The sequence below is a fragment of the Eutrigla gurnardus genome (assembly GCF_963514095.1).
Source record: "Eutrigla gurnardus genome assembly, chromosome: 12".
Taxonomy (NCBI): Eukaryota; Metazoa; Chordata; class Actinopteri; order Perciformes; family Triglidae; genus Eutrigla; species Eutrigla gurnardus.
Window position 1 is genome coordinate 26,354,814 of NC_139926.1, and position 23,580 is coordinate 26,378,393.

At 46.8% G+C, this 23,580-nt stretch overlaps 1 protein-coding gene across 2 annotated transcripts in view; it reads left to right on the forward strand.

Annotated features, from left to right (window-relative positions):
• The window catches only part of LOC311022014 (cyclic AMP receptor 1), a gene marked incomplete at its 3' end in the record, with an annotated part of 26,262 nt that continues 2,682 nt past the window's right edge, over positions 1 to 23,580 (forward strand). The window contains exons 1-10 of one of the 2 annotated variants that reach the window (XM_084023003.1): positions 1 to 165; positions 4,300 to 4,352; positions 5,707 to 5,761; positions 7,079 to 7,135; positions 7,241 to 7,301; positions 9,825 to 9,912; positions 13,410 to 13,499; positions 14,059 to 14,097; positions 18,579 to 18,657; positions 21,664 to 21,711. In XM_084023003.1, the coding sequence (XP_083879129.1) occupies positions 91 to 165; positions 4,300 to 4,352; positions 5,707 to 5,761; positions 7,079 to 7,135; positions 7,241 to 7,301; positions 9,825 to 9,912; positions 13,410 to 13,499; positions 14,059 to 14,097; positions 18,579 to 18,657; positions 21,664 to 21,711 (645 nt within the window). In that variant the 5' untranslated portion in view covers positions 1 to 90. Of the gene's footprint in view, positions 166 to 4,299; positions 4,353 to 5,706; positions 5,762 to 7,078; positions 7,136 to 7,240; positions 7,302 to 9,824; positions 9,913 to 11,960; positions 12,368 to 13,409; positions 13,500 to 14,058; positions 14,098 to 18,578; positions 18,658 to 21,663; positions 21,712 to 23,580 lie in introns of those variants that run through there. The other variant, XM_084023004.1, reaches the window with a different exon arrangement.

The window sequence follows — 23,580 nt, forward strand, 5'->3', positions numbered from 1 at the left end:
ACAGGAAGTAGTAGAACAAGCAGCAGCTAAAAATATAAACAAGTTGAAGCGATATTATACATTAAAACACAATAACCGTGTCTCAAAAACATGGACATTCAAAACCCAAAGAGTAACGATTCACGCTGCGTATTCTTTAACACAGACTCAGAAGACTATGAATGCGTAAGTATCTGATGTAACTGTCAATTTAGCTTGTTTTAATGTTTGTTAGCTAATTAGCTAGCGTCAGTTAGCGACACAACGTGTCTGTTAGCGTAATACGCGCGGTCAACGATACTTATTTGCTCGACATGATTGATGTATTGATTGATTAGTTGTCGTATGAACGCCTGACACCTGATCTAAATGCTCCACTGTTAACGGTACAGCTGTCAACTAGCATGCTAACTAGCTGCATAATTAGCCTGTTGACTAACAACGCGATAACGCAGCTAATTAAACTAGCCTGCTAGCCTAGCTTCACTGGCTCACCTGCTGTAAATAGAGAGCTAACACGACTCTGTTGTGTCTGACAGGCTAACTTAAGCTAACTCCACATACTAGCTTCGTGTCTTTTAGCCTTTACTTAAAGAAACTACAGACTTCTGAAGAGCACTTACGGTTGTGAATGCTCCCTGTTGACAAGCTGAAGCCAAATGCGGATTGAAAGCATTTTGAAAACGTTGAATAATGACCAGAATATATGAATATATATAAAAACTGTGAAATAATAGTAGGTGTAAGGCAGTTTCCTGTCGAGGACTTTTATGTTGAAGGGACAGAACGGAAGTGTGTGTGTGGTTTGAATGTGTTCTAGGTTGTTCAAGGAGCTGGATCGTGTGAATGAAGTGAAGTTCAGTGATTGGAGTTTCTCCGTATATTCTTTATTTTATTATAGTTGCATTGGTCGGTTACATTGGTGGCAGCGGTGGGATTCGAACCCACGCCATCGAAATGACTGGAGCGGGTGTATTGCGCCTATACATAGACAGTGACGTTGTTAGGCCTATTTTAAGGGGGCTGGAGCTACCCAAAATTGTTCCCAACCCCCGGAAATAATTCATCTTTTTATTTACTTTTTATTTGATTTTTTTTTTCATTCTAGTCTTTATTTTCAGAATAATGTCATACTGATGAAAGTTTATGTATAAAGTTTTAGGATTATAGCATCATCGCCTGTAGAAAAGAATTAGAAAGAAGCATTTCTGTAAAGCCGATTTGTCTTTATGTTTTTTCTTTTTTCCTCATTTTGCTGGAGGATTTTTGGAGATTGTAATCTGCTTGAACAGGAAAAAAATGCAGAAAAACGTCAAATGTCTCTGAAATTATGAATCATATCAATTAGAAGAATGCGGTCGATTCCCAATTGTGATGAATATTCAGTTTGAATGGGTTAAATATGTTGAAAAATGTTGAAGGAGTTAAGAGCCAAACTTTCTGACCCAGAAGATAAAATAAACAGATTTGAGCATTGGGACGTGCGGGGCGGACAGAGGGTGGATTACATGAGTAAAGATAAACAGTTTATTATCTTTTAAATAACCAGTTGGGTGAGTTAGTGAAATGTGAAGTAGAGCAACACAAGAACAGGTTTAGCACAACAACAATCAGGGTTAGAAAGGTCATGTTTTTTACTGAAGTCAGTATTTACAGCTTTACTGTATGCTGTTTTATTTTAGTTTATCACACATTTGACGAAAATGTAATTTTTTTTATATTATTACCTGCCTTGTACAATATTTAATGTATTGCTAACATGTTAATGCATGAACAATAATGATCCAATAACCTCATAATATAAAAGGAGCCGTTTACTTTTGGTGCTTTTAAGTATATTGTTCTGATAATACTTCCATATCTTTACTTAAGTAGAATAGTTTGAGCTAGCTTAAGTTAATGATCTAAATACACACACACACGTATACACGTATATTATTATAACGGTGTATATATGGATATATGGCTGCGTATGTTTATATAGTGTCTTTTTTTCATTTATAGTACATTTATATTCTTGGCCTCCGTCTCCATGAGGATCCTGCTGCTTACGCTCATGCTGTTCATCTTGTAACCGAGCGTCTCGAGTCCTGACTCCTCCCATCGCCGTAGCAACCTCGCCAGTCTCTAGTTGTGACAGCAGTTTCTGTTTGCGTACGTTGGAGCACCGAGCTAGAAGTTGGTTATTTTGGATCGGAGGCCTCCATCGGCCCCCACATCCTCACAGCTGGGGTTTGCTCGTGCAGCAGCATTCTAACAGTCCCACATTCTCCACCCTCGCCCACGTCAGTCGTGTTCCAGTGGCCCAGTTCTCATCAGGTTGCCCTGGTTCCTCAACACCTCGACGGGGAGCTTGTTGACCCCCGTGTGACTCTCGTATTGGTTTCACTCATGCCTGAGGCAAGCAGATAGCATACATCAGGCCTAAGGGGGGCCACAATGGATCTGCCATGCCCTAACCAGGAATTGAACCCCAGGTATCCTATATACTATTTAATTTTCACACGGCTTGTGGCTTTGTCCACACCCTGATGATCTGAAGAGATGATGATGAATAGCTTACGTATCTTCAGAATCACCTCGTTAAGAAATACCCAGCGTGGATCAGCTGTAGCGTGTCGAGGTCGACATAAAGACAGATTAGTTTGTGAGAAAACGTGTTTCTCAGCTTAACGAAGAATGCTGCAGCAATGCTGTCTCACCTTGAGCCCGAAATCTTGAAGTGATAACCATGCAATCAGTCAATCAGGTGACCCTGCTCAGTGTCTGACTGGCCGACTAACCCAGATACAGACCAGGCCCTCGCCGGCCGAGCCAGCTACACCTGTTTGAGTTTGGCATCGCACCTCAAATGAAAAATGTCTTGTACTTATTTATTTGTATCTCTTCCTCATAATTCTCCCGTCCTGTTCACTTTTAATCTCTTCTTGTAGTTTAGTTCCTTGTTTATCATTCATCAGGCGTACTTCTTGTGCTATTTGGGATTTTATCTTCAGGATAATCAAGCCTGCTCAGTTTAGTGAGATTTAAATAGACTAAACGTAGCCGATTACTTGAGTGTATTTAAACAGAAAAATAATCAGCAATATTTTGATAATCAACTTCTTGATTGTGGGGGTTTGGTTCTTTCTTTTACATTTGTGACCTCTGACACTTTGGAAATGGTGTTTTTTTCAGAAATTTTACCCACCAGTTGATAAATCATGACGATTCATAATTAATTACATAATAATACACAATAATAATCAGTTGTTGCAGCCATACTGACTTTATTCATTGGAAGTCAACATGTGTTTGTCGATACAGATGTTTTTACGTGACTTGTGTTGGAAAAACGTACCAAAAAACATCATAAACTTTTCCAAAAAGCAAGATCTCTCATGCACTGCAGAGGCTGGGATTTTAGCGTTTGCTTCTAGTTCAAACGGTAATAAATTAGTAATGTTTTCTATCTGTCTTTCTTGTCTGTGTTCAGAAATCTTTACTGCTAAAAAAAACAAATGATTGTGTACAACTTTAATTTGAAACCCACTTTCACACATTAAATAAAAACAGTCACATTTCCTGGCTTTTTTTTTTTTTATCTCCCCGTTCCCTATATGGGGCGACACTGCTGCAGGTTGTCACGGTGATTGAAGGTAGTCGTTTGTTGTGACTCCTCAGAGGAAACGGGGTGTGTGACACTGTGTGTGTGACATTGTGTGTGTGACATCGTGTGTGTGACATCGTGTGTGCTATAAGCTACAGCAGCTGATAGTGAGGACGCATCCTGCTCTATTTTGGATGCAAGACTACTAAAGCTCCCCCCTTCGACTCGTACATTTTCTCATCCCCCCCTCTCGTTTTTATCTCCGAGCAGCTCTCGGATCAGCTTCAGCTCGTATGTTGCTCTGCGCTGAAAACTAAAGCGCCAGCTTCTGGTTCTTCCCTCCGCTCGGCTGTCGTTTCACGGTGTTGTTTTACAGGTTGTTGAAATGTGTTGAATGCATGCGGAGGTGACGTTGTGTTTCTGATACTCGGATGTATATGAACTACAATTTCTATTATACGTCCTTTAATTGCACACAAGCACACAAAAGACATGCTTGAACAAACAGCGGCCTTGTCAACCCGATAATTTCCAAGCTCATGATTATAATAATGGCAGTAATTATTTGTTTTGCTCTTCTCAGTAAGTGTGGACAGTGCTTTACTAAAACAAAAACACCCCACAGAAGCAGGAGCATGTGTCAACTATACACTTTTAATGCTTGTTTTTATTTTATTCAAGCATGTGAGCGGCGTACTGTACGGTAATAATGACTTGTCTTTGATTTCCAGGTGGTGATTTTAACAGTTAAACGAGCCACGGGAACCTTCTCCTTAGTAGGATGGTAAATATTCCCTCATTTCTTTCACCAACAATAATTAATCTTGAGGCCTTGAATTGTTTTACACCAGATCATTAAGGGTCCGTCGCTATGGGGATACTCCTATATATATATATATATATATATATATATATATATATATATATATATTTGGCTGAGATGTATTTATAATTGGATATGATATCTTAGTGCTAGAAGTGTTAGTTATGATATTTCTCGAGCAACGAGTATGTTCCCATTTTGATTATGGAGGATTTAAAGGTGCACTATGTCGACAAAGCAAGGAGAAGCTTGGATAACAACACACACAGAGGGTGTTTCGTCCTCTGCTCGGGAAGCATTACTCCACCATATATTTACATAATAGTATGCAGCTTTATTCATGCTCGAAATGTCTTATATTGCTTCTTTAAAATATGTTTTTTACCTTTCAAATGTTTTTTTGTTTTTTTTTACGAGGAAGGGAATTCACTCAACACAGCTTTTGTTTGTTTACAAGGAAACAGGGCGCCTTTAACCTAAATAATAAATACATTTTTATTCAAATTTGTATTGAAATTGAAATTTGAGTACATTATACAGCACAACTTATATATACATAATTACATTTTTCTTTAAAAAATATCTAAATACATTTTTTATTAAAAGATAATAATTAAAAACAAATACATACTGTGACAGAAAACACCCCATGTTCATGTTGTGTTACTTTATAAAATGCTTTGTAAAAGGAAAAATTAGTTTCGCCTAAAAAAACAAATACTATCTTTCTAAAGCTGTTTGTTGAGGCTGTTATAGACAATGAAGTTAAAGTTACTTAAGCCTTTATTGTGCAAGTTTTACGTTTTAAAGTTGCATTCAAATGAAGCTAAACGATTTAAATCAGCAGTTATAGACTACAGAACAACATTTCTCTTAAATCGAACTACATTTTCTAGAGGAAATGAAACGTCTCTTCAAAGAAGTCATTGGAGGTTTTCCCCGTTTGTTTTAAACAGTCGGTCATGCTTTTGAAGGTGGCATTTATTGGAATTCTGATGAACTCCAACTTGACATTTTGGCTTTTGTTTTGCTTTTTAGCGGCAGACTTCCCTCCCTCCAACGCTGCTGAGCAGGTTTCCTGCTGGTTTCATTAGTTTCCGTCTAAACAGGCGTTACTCTAATGGTTAGTAATCGCACTAATAAGCTAAAGAATATCAGCAGTTACGAGTCTGCGGGGATAGAAGTGTCGGGAGTTATTTTTTGTGTTTATGTGCAGTAAGACGGTATATCATCATTAGAGCAGCGAACGGCCGGTCCTGTTGAAATGTTAGCAGGAAACAACATCTCACTGCTGTTTCTCTCTCTCCCTCCGCAGCCTTTTCATGCTGTTTGTGATCTGGCTGCTTCGCCGGCATCACTCTCTGGCTCAGGTAAACTCACTACAGTGTATGTGCCCCCCCCCCCCCCCCCCCCCCCCCTACATTTCTGTTTGCTTCATTGCCACCGGAAATATGTTCAATTAGCCATGGCAAATCTTTGCGTAATTGAACCCAATTAAAACGCACAGATTAATCAATTGTTGAGTTAATTGACTCGTGGTTGTTCTGCGATAATGACGGCTGTCTCTCCCTCCCCTCCCCCCTCCTGCCTCCCCCCTCTCCAAACGAGGATGTTTGCATTGTGCTTTTGGGATAATATTAGTGCAACACGCTCTTCCACAACGACGCGTCTTCTTTTATCCAAACTGACTGAAAGCGTGGATCAGCGTCTGTCTCTCGTTCCGTGGTGTTTGATTGTGCAGCCCGTCTGCGTGGTTGTTGTGTTTTTTTAAGCCGGTCCAGCAGGTCTGTCAGGTTTAGCTGCGCTCCGCGTTATCCTCCTAATCTGAAGTAAATGACGGCTTAACGCGGGGCTCTGATGGATCCCATTACCTCTGGACCGGGTCGCACAGAGGTGGCTTCACCTCCTCCTGCTCTTCCTCCCCCCTCCCCCTCACACCACATAAACCCCTCCTTACCTCCGGCCCCCCTAATAAAGGTTATCCATCAGTCAATAGTCTTTAATGCTCTATCTTTAGGGCTTTTTCTGTCTCTGCCTCCCCCCTCCTCTGTAGCCTTGGCAGGGTCACTGCTGGGCACAAACTAATAAAGGGCTGTGTGTGTGTGTAAGTGTGTGTGTGTGTAAGTGTGTGTGTGTGTAAGTGTGTGTGTGTGTGTAAGTGTGTGTGTGTGTGTAAGTGTGTGTGTGTGTGTGTGTGTGTGTGTGTGTGTAAGTGTGTGTGTGTGTGTGTAAGTGTGTGTGTGTGTGTGTGTGTGTGTGCAAGTGTGTGTGTGTGTGTGTGTGTGTGTGTGTGTGTAAGTGTGTGTGTGTGTGTGTGTGTGTGTGTAACTGTCTCTGTCGGCAAAGTCAGTTTTAAGACTGACAGCTGTGCAAGTACCCTCTAGAAATCCTGCAGCGTGCAGATTATTGGTTTATTTCATGTAAAAATACAATGGATCCCGTTTATATAGACGGGGATTAAGGAGCCTCCATCCTGTGATATTTGAGTGGTGTCACCGGGGGGAGGGGTTGGGGGGGTCGCGTGCCGAGCCGTCAGCCACATCAATGATCACTTGATCTATAATTTGCTCCTTTGCTCCGTCTCTCTGCGTGAACGTTTAAAATGCGCCGGCATATTAAAGCAGCTGCTTTGTTTGGGGAGAATCCATCTTCAACTCCCCTCCTCTCGTGTTTTCTCCACCGCACAGAAGATGATTCTCAGCCTGACGGTCGCCGCCTTCTTCGACAGCGTGGCGTACGTCATGGTGAGTTACTCCGGTCGGTTTCACTAAACACCCACATGGCAGAGTGTTTTTTGTTTTTTGGGGGGGGGGTTGTCGTGTGTTAAAGTGTTTGCTTTCCTTCCGCAGGGTGATTCACATCCAGAGGGATCTCTTTGTGACTTCCAGGCCTGCTGGCTAACGTACTTTGGTGAGACTTAAAACTAAGTGAATCACTTATAACAGCAGAGGTTAAGTGTGCAAAGACATCCGGCGAGGGGCTCGTATATCACCTTGGGAAAATCATATTTCTATGGCATCGCCTTTGTTTTGGTGGGAGAATAAAACGCACATTTCACCCGAAGCTTTTTTGAAACGCAATGTGAGGAAGTGATTTACAGTTTATGTGTTCATGGTTATTCTTTATTCTTTTCTTTTTTAACGTAGCAGCTCTTTTTTTATGTGTTAAAAGCTGATAATCTTGTCTTCAGGGTTGGTACGGGTGCTGGAAATCCTTGAAAACACTTGAATTTCAGTGTGGGTGTTTCCAAGGTTTGGAAAGTGCTTGGATGTAGAATAAAGGTCTTGAAATGTGTGTTGTATGTGATGACATCTATGATAGAACAGAGGAAAGAAGATCTCCATATCTGAGGGACTGAAAACAGCATTTTCTGACATTTCTTTATGAAAAATGACTTTTGATGATGAACAGATGATGAAAATAGTTGGTGATTATATTTCTGTGGATCTGTTAGTGGAATTAGTTTTCCTTTCATTTGTGGTCCTTCTGTAAAAAGCTGTCTCCAAACATCATGTTGGTTGTTTAGAGGACAATAACATCTCATTTAATGTGATGAACAAGTGACATAATAAGTAGACTGAATACTGACCATTGGATTGATACAAATATGGAGTTTACCACAGCTGGAAGGGGCTGGAAAAGCATGGAAATGCACCTGGAAATGCTTGGAAAGTGCTTGAATTTGACTGTAGGAACCTTAGGATCTCATCTCGGCTTCCTGTCTCATAGTTCTCCCAGGAACAAGGGGAGGGATATTTACTCGCCTTTTCTATACAAACCAGTTGTGGAGGGTTCGGTAACACATTGTTAAAAATTACACAACGCAATTTAGTCGAGTTTCCACACACACACACACACACACACACACACACACACACCCTCTCACCGAGTTCACCACACCCGAGAGGATGGTGTTACGCCTGGTAGGCAAACTCCGTGCTGTGTAATTATTGGCCCGTTGCAGCCAGACGCCGGGGAGTAGTCTGAAGATGTTCTTGTGTTTACGTTGTTTTCTTTGCATTGCTCCTTTAGCCTTAATTAGCATGAGGACTCTTAGTTAGGACTGGCTGCTAATACAACACACTCTCAGGGGCTTGTTTTATCGGCCTCACAGGCACACACACACACACACACACACACAGACACACACTCGGACGGAAACAGCGTAATGGGCAGTGAGTTAGTGCTGCAGGGTTGGCGCCTGTCACCTCGGTTTATCACGAGGATGCTCACGCTCGGGACGAACGGCGGCACATAAACACCGGCTGAGCGGGGGGGCACTTTGTTCTGTTGCACCGCGCCAAGTCCAGCGGGAGCCCCGCTCCACTTTTAACTCTGACCCATAACATTTTATGAAATGTGTTTGAAATGGAGGGAGATGGTGGTGGGGGGACAAACGTCAGAGACAGGTGGGCGAAGCCGAGTTGATGCAAACGCCTCGGCTGCCGTCTGGTTATGTAACGACGGCGTTGTGATTTATTGTGATAATGACACGGACAGCCGGCCTCCTCCTCCTCCTTAGTCACCACACACTCTACCTAAACAATGCTTCTAAGTCTAAAAGGAGTGTGTGTGTGTGTGTGTGTGTGTGTGTGTTGGGTGAAACTGAGTAAGCAGAGAATGCGGCTCAGAGAATCCATCATTGTGACGACCAGCCTTTCCTGTAACACACACACACACACACGCACGCACACACAGACACACACGCACACACACACACACGCACGCACACACACACACACACACACACACACACACACACACGCACGCGCACGCACGCACACACACGCACGCACGCGCACGCACGCACGCACGCACGCACGCACGCACGCACGCACGCACGCACGCACACACACACACACACACACACACACACACACACACACACACACAAAGGGAAGGAATACGAGGGCAGAAAAGGGGAAGTGAGCTTTCTAGACTCTCCTCCTTGTCTACGTCAAATATATTCATTTTTTCCCCTCTGCTGACTTCGCCTTCCTTTCCCTTTCTTCGCTCCTTCTCCTCGTTTTCACTTTCTTTACACTCTCTGCTCCAGCCCACTCCATTTGACTCACCCCCTCCTCCTCATTTCTCCCCCTCCTCCCCCCTCTCCTGCTTATCTCCCTCTGCTTTTCCACAGTTCATCATTATCTCTCTCTGAGCTCCCCCCTCTCATCCATCACCCTAAGCCACAGGTTTCCCTCATATTACTGCAGAATGGGCCTTCATTTATCAAAAAGTGGAACACAGGCACACACACACACACACACACACACACACACACACACACACACACACACACACACACACACACACACACACACACACACACAGGCACACACACACTGAACACACAGGTGCATGCTGGGTGGTGGTGGTGGGGGGGAGCTGTGTTATGATTTGACCTTGTTGTTTCCCTGCGTGTCTCTGCAGACTGGAGTGCCTTGGCCTGGGTTTGCCTCATCACAGTGAACCTGTACCTCAACCTGGTCCAGGAAATCAGCACCACCCGATACGAGATGTGAGTCTATAGATTACCTACATTATCCATCGGTTCATTTACTGATCCCTTTTTTTGTTTGTTTTTTCCATTAAATTGGAGAAAAGTGGTAAATCCTCACATTGATTTTCAGAATAATCCAATAATCTGATGAGTTTTCTGTCTAAATGTATATTTTTTCTTGTTTTATTTTGATAATTTCCCTCTGCGTGTGTGTGTGTGTGTGTGTGTGTTTGGCCTGCCAGCGCATGTGTGTCCCCGCAGAGCATTGACAGCCCCCTCCTCTTCCCTCCCCCTCCCCCTTCTTTTCAGTTCCAGCCGACGCTCTAATTGAAAAGGGAGTGAGTGTCAGCCGTTAAGTGTGTGTGCGCGCGTGTGTGTGTGTCTGTGTGTGTCTGTTTGTGTGTGTGTGGTTGTGTGTGTCTGTGTGTGTGTGTGTGTCTGTCTGTGTGTGTGTGTGTGCGCGCGCCCATCTTCACGCTTTGTGGCTCTATGTTTCTGTCGCTCAAACTCCCATGAGCGCTCGCCACACACGCCCGTGTGAATTTGTTTGTGTGTGTGTGTGTGTGTGTGTGTGTGTGTGTGAGATATTTTCTCATTTTCCGGGGCTCGCGTGGAGCTTTGTGACACAAACACACATTCTAAAAAAAAAAATAAAAAAAGAAAAATGCGGTCTGTGGGTGGAAAAAAAAGCCTTTTTACAAGTTAGCAGCAACTCCGTGTTGCGAGCCGCCCGTTGTATCCGGTAGCCGTGCGTAGGTGTGCACGCCGTTCCTCCCCATCTGTGTGTGAGGGGTTAGCCCCCCCTCCTCCCCCCCTCCTCCGCTGCCTCCCCCATGGGAGTTTCCCTGCATTGATTAGCAATAAGCCAGACGATATAATGGTGTTATAACTCAGATGGAGACGGCTTTATGGGAGGCAGGAAGGGGGGGACTAGGGGGCTAAAATCAGCTAGCTTCAGAGCTTGTCAGCTGGATTCCTCTCATCGGTCCGGAGGGACCAGGTGGGAGGAGGAGGAGGAGGAGGAGGAGGAGGATGTGTTTTTGCGTCGGGTTGGTCGCACCGAGGGAAAAAAAACCCCTCGGTGCTTAATAGGTTAGAGCAAAGTGGAGCCGAGGCGTCGGGGGGGTTGTCGTGTATTGACTGTGCATAGATAAGCTGTATGTGTTTCGGCAGGCGGGTACGGGGCTTTGCATGCATGCACAATTAGGCTCCCCCTCAGCCCCTTAAATCCCAACCTCTCTCTCTCTCTCTCTCTCTCTCTCTCTCTCTCTCTCTCTCTCTCTCTCTCTCTCTCTCTGCCACACACACACACACACACACACACACACACACACACACACGGAGTGACGGCTCAGTGTGATGGTTTATGAATGAACAAATCGCCAGAGGAGATGGAGAACGGAGCCTGGATGTGTGAGTGATTGAAGTGGATGTAAGAGAGGGTGTGCGTGTGTGTGCGTGCGTGTGTGTGTGTGTGTGTGTGTGTGTGTGTGTGTGTGTGTGTGTGTCGTGCATGTTTATGAGCGTTTTGAAGGGCAGATACAAGAAAACTGGGAAGGGAAAGTAAAAAAAGAAGAAGAAGAAGTGGCGTGATGCGGTGAGAAATGAGTTTGAGCCTCCAGAGATGTGTGTGTGTGTGTGTGTGTGTGCGTGTGTGTGTGTGTGTGCGTGTGTGCGTGTGTGTATGTGTGCGTGCAGGTGTGTGAAACGCAGTGTGCGCGTGGCAGCCCTGCTGTGCCTCATTAAGCCCATGTTGTGCGCAGCTCCGGACCTCGTCATCTCCCTCTCAAAGCGCCGCAAGTGTGTGTGTGTGTGTGTGTGTGTGTGTGTGCGTGTGTGTGTGTGTGTCTGCGAGCTCTCGACATTGATTTCCTGACAAGCTCCCCCCCCCCCCTCCCATCCTCCCCGCGCCGATCGTCACGCCACGGACTGGCAGCGCTGATTTCACCATTTATATCCCTCCTCCCACCACTGCGCTCCCTCCCTCCCTCCCTCCCTCTCTCTCCCTCCCTCCCTCGCTCTCTCTCTTTGTCTCTTTCTTGCTCTCCCTTTCGTTACTCGCTCAGCTGCTTTCTCTTACAACGCTTCCACCATTTCCTTTTTTCTCGCTGTCCTTCCTCGCCTTTTCCTCTCTCTCTCTCTCTCTCTCTCTCTCTCTCTGTGGATCCATACATGCCCTATGTCTCTCTCCCACCCACCGTCCTCCTCTATTTAAACCACCAGCCGTCTCACATTCTCCACCACCTCCCACGCACCGCCGTCCGTCAGACGAGGGCAGCGAGGGGAGAAACGTTAACCCCCCCCTGTGAAATCAGAGTGAGAAAAGTGTGCACGCGTGTGCGGCGGCGAGCCGAGAGGGATTGAGTGGCGTGTCAGCCGTGTCGCCGCCGCTCGATTGACCACACTTGGAACGAGTCAGGGCAGGACTTCCATTCTATTGACCGGGGCGACGCTGTACGCTCTATAAAGTATCGACGCCTCCACCGACGCCCGGGAGCACACACACTCATCTGTCTGCACCACACACACACACACACACACACACACACACACACACACACACACAGATTGAGATTTTTCTCGTCTTTGAACTTCTCGTGGCTGCCACTGATCCTGTCATCCCCTCCAGCTTTCTTAACCGCTTTCATTTAAAAATAAGCTATTTGTGCAATAAAGTTCAGTCGAGCACATAAAATCTTATTGTCACGAGCACCTGCTCCAGTGAGGATCTGCATCCTGTTTGCATTTTTCTTTCCACGGAGACGCATTCCTCCTGTAAATCATCTTTTTTTCCTCAGCGGGGGGGGGGGGGGGTGATTACGGTTTATATCACTGAGATAATTGGCACTCAGGCTGTCGAGGCACTCCTCTGACCCCCAACGATGGGATGAACTGAAGAATGAAATAATTGATTTATACATATGCATATACATGTTTTGTACGGGTGCTGGAAATCCTTGAAAACACTTGAATTTTAGTGTGGTGTTTTCCAGGTTTGAAAGTGCTTGGATGTAGAATAAAGGTCTTGAAATGTGTGTTGTATGTGATGACATCTATGATAGAACAGAGAAAAGAAGATCTCCATATTTGAGGGACTGAAAACAGCATTTTCTGACATTTCTTTATGAAAAATGACTTTTGATGATGAACAGATGATGAAAATAGTTGGTGATTATATTTCTGTGGATCTGTTAGTGGAATTAGTTTTCCTTTCATTTGTGGTCCTTCTGTAAAAAGCTGTCTCCAAACATCATGTTGGTTGTTTAGAGGACAATAACATCTCATTTAATGTGATGAACAAGTGACATCATAAGTAGACTGAATACTGACCATTGGATTGATACAAAGATGGAGTTTACCACAGCTGGAAGGGGCTGGAAAAGCATGGAAATGCACCTTGAAATGCTTGGAAAGTGCTTGAATTTAACTTTGGAGAAGGTGTTGTTAGGGTTTTCCCTCCGGGGAAAAGCTCTCTGGTCTCGATGCTCATCATGAAATGACTCTCTTGTCATCAGGTGGTACCATCTGCTGGCGTGGGGGGTTCCTCTGGTCATGGCCTCTCTGCCCCTGCTGAAGGGTTACTACGGCCCGGCTGGAGCCTGGTGGTGAGTGTCCAGCTGCAGCATACTTTCTCCATTTTATTGTATTATTTTTTTCAACAAGCCACAGCAGATTTCTGGTAAATGTCTTTCCTTTCAACGAGGGCCACAGCCACACTGGCCTCCCTCCAGCTCCAGCTCCCCCCGTCAGATTTTTTTATGTGATCAAAATTGGCAATTATCAGCACATCTTTGAACATTTAAAAACGCAGCCTCAGACTCTCCGGTTCCTCGTGCTGAATAGGACAGGCATTATTTGTTTGGAGGGTAGTTAGAGGAGTGAAGAGAGAAAAAAACGGGGGGAAGAGGCCGAGGAGAGGAGGAGGAGGAGGAGGAGGAGGAGGCGGTGGAATGAGAATTGGGACAGAGCCTTAATCTCCGGGCTCGGCTCTCTCTTTTCCACTCTCGGCTTATTAATAGCTACAGCTGCACAGCTTTTCCCCTCTGCCGTCACACAAGTTTCTCTTCCGCTCACGCTCTCTCCCTTTCCTTTGTAACCCCCTCATCGCTCCCTCCCTCCCTCCCTCCCCTCCTCCCCCTCTCTCCCTCTCTCTCTCTTCCCCAGCTGGATCACAGACGATCACGTAGCCTGGAGATTTGGGATGTAAGTAGACCCTTTCAGCGCCGGCATCAAAGCTTCCGCCACTGGTGGTGATGGGGAGGGGGAGGGAGGGAGGGAGGGAGGGAGGAGGGAGGAGGAGGGCCGTCTCTGCGGGGAAATGTGAAGGGTTGCATGTCAGGGGAGCCTTCAGGGTTTTCCCCCCCTCTTGGTGTACGGCCAGAGTGTGTGTGTGTGTGTGTGTGTGTGTGAGTGTGTGTGTGTGTGTGTGAGTGTGTGAGTGTGTGTGTGTGTGCGTGTGTGTGTGTGTGCGCGCGTGTGCGTGTGTGTGTGTCTCTGCCTTGTCAGATTTAGGGGAGTTGCTTCACTGTGTATTTAAGTGTTTAGGACGGCTATGAAGGATTATGCCTGTCTACTGCTTTCTGCAACTGGCCCTAAGTCTACGAGGGCTCTGCCAATCCCCCGGCACAGATGCTTAGCCACACACACACACACACACAACAACACTTTGCCATGAGCCAAGGTAATCGTGTTGCTGCTCGCAGCATCAGCGGGGAATCAATCTTTCTAAACAAATAAGCATGCACACACACACACGCAGCTATCAGCTGCGCTAAACGAGCCCGTGTCTCTTTTATCGGTGCTCCTCTGCTCCCCGGCTCTTTCTAGCTTTGCTACGCCGCCGTGGCCCAGGGGGACGAGTCGCTCGGAGGATCAGGGAATCTTCATTAGCTCTAATTACATCAAAGCAGACGAGAGATTAGAGGCCGAGGCAGCACCCGTCATGGAAGGAAGGAACACTCAAACACACATGGTGCTGACAGCTCACGGGTGGGGGGGGGGGGGGGGTAGTATTAAAGGTGGGAGGGGAGACGTACGGGAGTTCACTCACCGCGGTGGGAGAAGGGAAGAGGGGGAGGCAAAGCAGGACGGGAAAACAGGCAGAGAAATGGATTGCCCTCGCCGCTGCCCACGCCCCGCCGTGTGTCTTCATCAGAGTCCGGCGAAGCGACGCCGACAGGCCTGAGCGGGGGAGGAGGACGTGGTGGGGGAGGAGGGGGAGGACGGTGTGAAAGGGGATGAAAGGGGAAGGAGGAATGAAAAGCAGAGGACAGCATTTTGTGACGGAGGTGCAGAATTTCAGGGGTTGAGTCAGCAATCGGGAGGCACTCGAGCTTAGCTGAGTCACCGCTCTTAGAGGTCCCCGTCGCCGGGTCTCCTGGGGCCGCGGTCAGACGTGGCAACCGGAAAACCGAGAGGATGACGAATGAAAGCTGAGAATTACCAGACTGGCTCCAGAGGGGAGGGAGGGAGGGAGGGAGGGAACGTCGGTCCAGATTGAAATATGTCAACGTTGATTGGATGGATTGCTGTGAAATATTGGTCCCCAGAGGATGAATCTTAATGACTTTAGTAAACCCTCCCCCCTGACTTTTCCATGAGGTTGACATTTTTGTTTTATTTTTAGCCACATATCTTGGCAACTATTGGATGGATTGCCAACATTAATTACAGATATTCACGAAAGTCCAGAGAGGATGAATTTTAACGACTTGGCACTCAACTGACTTTTCCCCTCTAGCGCCACCAGCAGGTTTAGTGAAATATCTATTGAATGGACTGGCACACACTCATGGTTCCCAGATGATGTACCGTAAAAAGGTTTTGGCTGAATCCCTTTAATCAGATAGCTCAACGTAGAGAGGAGACTATAGATGGATTGGCATGAAATTTGAGTCACATTCATGTTCCCCTGAGGATGATCAGGTCAAAATGTTATATTTGTCCAATACAATACATCCTTATGTTAGCAAGGCTAGCTCAGTCTTGTTTCCTTTTTAATGTTGACATTCAAGGCAGCGTACACACCCTGCTCCTCCTGACTTCCTGTCTCTCCTCCTGACTTCCTGCCCCCCCCCCCCCCCCCCAGGTGGTTGAACAGGTGATCTTCTCACTCGGGGGGGGGGGGGGCAGCAGCGGGATCTGGTTTGTCAAAGCTGACTGCTAAAAACCCGGCTGTAGAGCTGCAGTCCCTCGCCGTGCTCTCATCTCCTCGTCGGCCACTTCAATTAAGGCTTCTTTCATCCCGGCCTCATTCTTCACGCCGGGCGCCGGCCAGGGAGGAGGAGGGGGGAGGAAGAGGGAGGGGGGAGGCCGGGAGATTGAATCTGTGCTCGTCTGCGATGATCTTTCTTTCTGCCAGTTTTTCGGGCTTCCACCGTGGCTCAATGCTCACTCTTGTCCTTCTCAAACCCCCTCTGTGGCCATCCGTCTTTCCATCCATCCTTCTCTGGTCGATCATCGGCTGCAGCCTCTCTCTCTCTCTCTCTCTCTCTCTCTGCCATTCCTTTCACTCTCGCCTGACCTTATCCCTCTCCTCGTCTTTTAATGACCCAGCGCTTCCTTCTTATTTCTGCTCTTTCTGCTCTGCAGTCTGCCGTCATCCATCCACCTTTCCTTCCTCACCTCTATATTCTTTTCTTCAATTTTATCATCCTCAGCCCACTCTGCATCTCTCTCCTCCTCTGCCTCTATTTCATCCTCCCTCTCTCTCTCTCTCTCTCTTTCTCTCTCTTATTCTTTCCCTCCCTCTCTCTCTCCCTCTCTCTCTCCGGGTAGTGCTCAGCTGTAGAGCACAGCGGACTCTAATGGCAGATCATTATCATGCTAATTAGAGCACTTTGTAGCTGCCGCCCGTCATTCTCTCCTCCTCGCAGCCCCCCACGCTATCGTTAAAAAGGCCACCCCCTCCTTCTCCCTCTGTGCCTCCCCCCCCTCCCCCTCCTCGTCTCTCCATCATTAACGGGACGTGCGCTGGCGTAATTGGACGCTGTTTATTCCGGCGCGCGGGTTATTAAATCACACGGAGGTGACGCTCGCGCAGGTCTCCCCTGAAACGCTTTCATCATTGTCCCATGCTATTACCGAGCCTACACACACACACACACACACACACACACACACACACACACACACACACACACGCGTGTTCAAAAAGGGTATTCTTTGTATATTGATGTTCCCTGCGAGACGTGAAAAAGGGATGTGTGAAGCAGCCGCCCCCTCCCCGGTGAAAGGAACGGCTACCGTCTCCGATTCCCCCGTCAATAAAGTTTAATTTGATAATGCCCGGTGAGTTCTTCTCGACCCCGCAGGCTTCGAGGAGAAACTCGCAAATTAGGCCAAGGACCCGCTATTGGCCTTTTTAGATGCTGCAGTTTTTACGCGTCAAGGACTTTACCGGTTAATCCCCGTCCGTTTCTTTGAAAACGCCCTGTTTGAGGCTCAGAGTCAGCCTTTCTGTGTGAATGTGTTTTAATCTGGTGGATACATGTTTGGACACCCATATTTGCATGACGTAGGTAGGACTGCTGGGAGTCACCAAGGCTGAACGGGGGCCGCGGTGGCCAGGAACCCGTCCATCAAAGCCAGACAAAGGCCTGTTTCATGATTACAGGGAGAGGCTGAAACTCCTCCGAGCTTACATCACCTCCCGGGAGGTTGCATAACACGAGGCTTGCCATTCCGACAAATCTATCACCCCCCCTTGTTTTCGCTCGTCTCGCTCTCTTTCATCCGCTCAGAAACGCCTGACATGTTATTCTCCGCCGCGCCTCCCTTGATTGTCAACCCTTCATCCCGCAGGAATGCCACGCATTTCCAGGTTGTTGCGACGCTGCGTTACCGTTTGTTCTTTGTCCACCTTTCTCTCTCTGACTCCGCCCACTGGAACCGTGTGGCGTACGGTGCAGAGGTGCTGAGTCAGGCCTGCTTGTTTTACCTACAAACCACCAACACACACATTATTAAAAGGTCATGCCCTCTGGGGAAGATATACCTCACATGGAAGTACACGCTGTGATGAGGGTAAACATGATTAGAACGTTTAGTCTCCGGTGGCCCCATCTAAGTTTGCTTTTTATTTTTTCTGTTTTAACTATCTTAACTAGGAAGCTATAGAGTATATTATAGTCATGTTACCTGGATGTATCGTATGCAATTCCACTTTTTATTTATTTGTATTTTTTACGTTGGTGTACCTATTTATTGCTGCGGTACTGTCTGTATTCTGTTTGCACAAAAATTTTAGATTAAATGTCAAATGATGATGTTTAAAACAACAGCAGCCGGGTCATTTTTCACATTTGATTTAAAGAGAAACATCAGACGTGAGTGGGCTTTTTGTCCGGCAGCCACCAAATCATATCCGAGCAGGAAGGCCCAGATCCTGCAGAGGAAATCTTATTAAATGAGTTTCTCTCTAATCGGTTTAGACGCCGCTAATATCTCAACATTGGACGCCCGGTGTGTTATTGCGTCCTGTCGCTGTGTAAATTCCATTAGGTGTACGACACTCTACTCGTGGATTAAAAATTCATTAAATCCTCTTTTTTTTTCTTCGCCTGACATTTTTATTTTGGCCAAAAACCCTCCCGCGGAGACCGCCGTAACAACAAACAGGAATGATGTTTTAATAACGTGGCTCATTGGTAGTTTTCTTACATGCTGGTGCTTTTTTTTTGCAGATGGTACGTGCCGCTGTTCAGCCTCATCTTCCTGATGATCTGCTGCTACGCCAGGATCATCTGCGTGGCCAACGCCAGGGTGAGTCAGTCGAGACGCCGGCAATTTAGCCGACTCCGAGTGCATCGTGACCTTTGAGAAAAGTGGCACTCGGGAACGCCGACGCCGAGGAGAAGTTGAGAGAAATCCTGGAAATAACAGCAGTGTGTGATGCGTTGCTTTGAGACGAGGAGTCTCGGGTTGAATACAATTAGAAAGTGTGATTTATTTTGTTGTAATTTAATAATAATTTAGAGGATAAAGCTGGTTTCTTAGGCAGCAGCTCAGGTCGGTTATATAAGTTATGGTGAAACTTAAAAGACACAATCAGGTCATAGTTAAACCTGTTGGTTGTTTTCTCCCCTCAGGGTTTCTTTAAGTTTCAAGTTCTTTACTGTCATGCAGTCAGAACAACATCTCACATCTCAGGCTCCCTCCAACAGTCCTCATTTAGATATATGCAGAAAAGAAACACATGCATGTAAAAATAGGATGCCCTTGTTAGTAACCCCCAACTAGAAAAATAATCCAATTTGCAATAAGCCAGACTTATTCTTTAAAAGCCAGCGATTACTCAGATAACACAACGTTTCTGTGTGCGTGGAAAACGTCTGCGTTTATGTGTGTTTTTTTCTGAGGAGCTCAATTTGTACCTAATTCTAAGCGTAATGGCTTTTAATTAATTCACTCCGTCCAGCTATGCAGATGTGAGGTTTCCCTCCACGTTCCTCTGCTTTTCTATGATCGGAAGCTGCATCACATTTCGGTGAACTTGTCTTTTTGAAGACGTCATTTCTGCAGCAAAACCTGGATTGTTCTAGAAAGTCACTAATTATTCAGATCACATAAATATTAAGTGCACAGGCATTTATTTGTTTCATGGGGGCGGGGGCATCAAAGTCAGAAAAACTCTATATATAGCGGCTTAATTTATTCACTAACTGAAAATATCCAGCAGTCACTTGTTCCAGCTGCTCAGAGCGGCCGATTTGAATAATCGCTAATCAATTGATTAATTGGTTTGCCACTTAGCTGATCTCGCCTCCGTGTCGGCTCGCGGCCCTGTGTGATTTTTTCCCTCCTCTCTCCTCCTCCGTCAGGGTGCAGCCGGAGCCCAGAGGCTGCATTCCACACGGCTCACATAGCTTTCATTCCGCTGATGTGACGACGCCGTGCGGCGGCGGCGGCGGCGGCGGCAGATGCGTGTTGCGACAACATGTTTGTGGGATTCTGATGTTTTTCATCAAAATACAAAACAGAAAACACAGAGAGAATCAGGTTTAGAGGCAGACCGGGCTCGTCTCCGTGAACGCTCGGCGTTCTTTGTTTTTTGGGGGGTGGCGGAGCGAGCGGTGGTGGTGGTGGTGGTGAGACAGATTGAGAGATAGCCAGGCTGCAGACAGACAGGTTATTTCAGAGACAGACGGCAGGTAGCTGAAGGGAAAGGAAAAAAAGGAGAGACTACACGGCTCTTCATCGTGAACGTGATAAAGAGAATGAATGGAACGTAGCTGGTTTGGAGCCTCATAAGTCATTCAGCTCACAGCGTTCAGCTGTCTCACCCTCAGCCTCCCGTCTCACCCTCAGCCTCCTGTCTCTCTGTTTTCCACCTTTCTTGTTTTTCCTCTCTCTCCTCCATCTGTCTCTCTCTCTCTGTCTCCGTCTACATTCCCCTCTTTTTCCTCTCCGCCTCTCCGTCTCTGCGTTTTACTTTCTCTATCATATTTATGAAGAGCTCAAGCCTTATCTCTTTTCCGCTGCAGGCTGTCTCACTTGAAAGAATTTCAAAAGCTTTGAAAGCGGGGGGGTAGGTGGCGACGCGTCGCCGGGGAACGGGGATGAAGACGGGGAGGCTGAGTGAGGAGAGGTGGGATGTTGGCCGGACGCAGAAGTTTCTCCTCTTTCCAGAGTCGGAGGAGGGGGGGGGGGGGGCTCATTAGTTAACAAGTCCAAGTCATTTACAGCGGGATTATTTAGAGGGGAAAACCACATCCTGAGTGACTGTGTGAGCTCATACTAACTGCAGGGATTTGAAAGCTAATGAGTCATTATCAGGCCAGACAGTCTGGGAGTTTGTTTGGTTTACCCCCCCACCCCAACACTTAAATGTCTATCTATGAATTCCCTCCACTTTTTCCCCGTGGCAGACCTTTAACCAAAACGTCCGGAGACCCGAAGCCCGTAATGATATTCCACTTAATCTCAGTGTTTTGATGGATAGAGGCGCTCCGGAGTGAACTTCTAATGGCCATCTTCTTCTTCTTGTTTCTTTTTTTTTTTCCTTTCCTTTTCTTCCTTTCACTGCACAAACACACCACGGTCACACACAGATTTACAATGACAGTCACGTCAGCGCAGAGAAACCATGGCAACGTGGAGTTAATAAATTGCAGAACAGAAGAGCTGTTAGTGCGCGGCGTTCAGGCGGCCTCTTTGTGCGTGCGTGTGAAGCTCGCAGCCGGGCCTCCAGAGACCCGCCGATGATGTCTTGGGTTACATAAACTCTCTGGTTTCCGATACCCCCCCCTCCCTCCACATCCCACCATTACAAATCCCAGTCTTGTGCATGTGTGTGTGTGCATGTGTGTGTTTTTTCTGTTGACATTTTCCCTGCATTCCCCCGAGAGAGGAGACAGAGGAAGAGCGAAAAGTATTCCCACGTTCTCTCTGGAGATCGCAGATCTGCCATGTTTGCTCCACTTTTTCCTTTTTCCTTTAACACTTCTTCAAAAAAAAACCCGTCTTCCTTTCTCTCTGCACACTTTCTTCCCTTTTTCTTCCCTCGTGTCGTAGCTGGAGCGCCGAAGCTGATCACTTCCCCTCATTTTGTGTGATGCTGGGAGCCGTTTTTAAGTTCTCCCCGGCTGCCTCTAAGCGATGCCCTCTGCTGGGAATTAGGGGATGGGGGGGGGTTAGCCAATTTGTTTCCAGCTTGCCTCTGCAGGGTCTCACCTCTAAACTTCAGCGGAAAAAAAAAAGATTTAAATGATCAAACCGTTTCTGCTGGGGGGTAAAGTTACAAACTGACCTTTTCATTTCTCTGCACAGATGCAGTCGTGGTTGGGAACCTTCAACCCGGAGAGAGAGAGACGGAAGGTAACGGCCTGTCTGACCGTCACATTTCTCCACACACACACACACACACACACACACACACACACACACACACACACACACACACACACACACACACACACACACACACACACACAGTGCGTGAGGATTAGAGTGTGTGCAGGATTAGCTTCTGCGGTCACGCCGGGTGGGTGTCAAACAGCAGGGAGCAATTTGACCTTGTGACACCTACGCTCCTCATTCTGTGTGTGTGTGCACGGATATTTAAATGTGTGTGTGTGTGTTTTAATTTGGGCGCCGCGGTGCCTCTCTGACCTCACTGGAACAGAAAGGGCGGAAGGAAGGGAAAGAAGAGCTACCTGTGAAATATATTAATATCCAGAGAAGCCAGGCTGAGGGGAAAATGACATTAGGAGGGAAATGGAGGAGAGTAAAGTGTGATTTTTTACACAGGAGTGTCAGAGCTGGTTCATAAGAAACGTTTTTCCTGGAAAACGTTCATTCCAATCAGTTGTTCACATGAAAGCTGGAAAGTCAAGTGGGCCGGACTCATCTGGTGTGACGATGGTTCAGCCTCTGGGGGGCAAGAGGGGCTATATATCTGTTAATCTACGTTAACTAGCCTAGCATGGTCGATGGGGGAAAAAATATCATATCATATCTTACCAGAAATCCCCGCCCTGCTTCAATATGTTGTTTTATTTGAAACGTGAGTCTTGTGATGACTAAATTGCCGCAGTGGCCCTTTAAATGAAATCATGTATGTCTTGTAGAAATGCCGGTTTCCGGGGGAGTGTTTCTCCTCTCCGACCGCTTACTGCGTTCCTCTGACGGCGAGCACGAGCACGGAGACGCCAAACCATTAAAAATGTAACAAAAAGCCTTAAAGCGGGTCGTCCACGGCGAGGTGAGGTGGCCGTGTCACAGCGCTGTTCATGAAAAGTTAAAAGGAGCCGTCGCTGTGTTGTTGCTGCTGCACCCTGCAGGGCGAGGTGAGGGGGGGGGGGGGGGGGGGGGGGGCAGGTTGGGGTTAAGGTTATGTAGATGCTGCCCCTAAGTGGCAGATGTAATTACTGCACACTGAACTGGCGTAACCCTCCTGAGAGTGTGTGTGTGTGTGTGTACTAATTGCAGTGTGTAGGACAGAGTGTAAGGAAGGCGGCGGTGGTTTTTCATCACACTCTCCGTTTCCTCGTATTTCTCGTTCCCAATCGCTCTCCTCGTTTCCATCTGTTTTTCTCTCTGCCTTTCACTTTACTCCCCCCCCCCCCCCCCCCCCCCTCTCTCTCTCTCTCTCTCTCTCTCACTCTTGTACTCATACCCAGCATGAATAAAGCAGCAAGCCAGGTTCATGGACATGAATATTTATGAGAGTTTATGCACGCGCTGCGATGCTTTAAAACAACAACAACAGCCTCCCGATTGTGCTTGCCAAGCCAACGAGCTCTGTGTGTGTGTGTGTGTGTGTGTGTGTGTATGAGTGTGTACATGTGTGTGTGTGAGTGTGTGTGTGCGCGTGTGTATGCTTCTGTGTGTGTGTGTGTGTGTGTGAGTGTGTTTGTGAGTGTGTGTGTGCATGTGTGCGTGCGTGTGTGTGCGTGCGTGTGAGAGTGTGTGTGTGTGTGTGTGAGAGAGTGTGCGTGCGTGTGTGTGAGAGGGTGTGTGTGTGTGTGTGTGTGAGTGTGTGTGTGTAGCAGCAGGTGTGAACTAGAGAAAGCGATTCCTGCTGGGTGTCTGAAGACCGCTGGCTCTGGTTATTTCCATTCACTTTGCCACATCTCCCACCTTCTGGGCCTCACATTTTCTGTGTTACTGTCACACACACACACACACACACACACACACTTCTCATGTGTTGTGTTCACGCGTGTCGCTTCCTGCGTTCGCCAT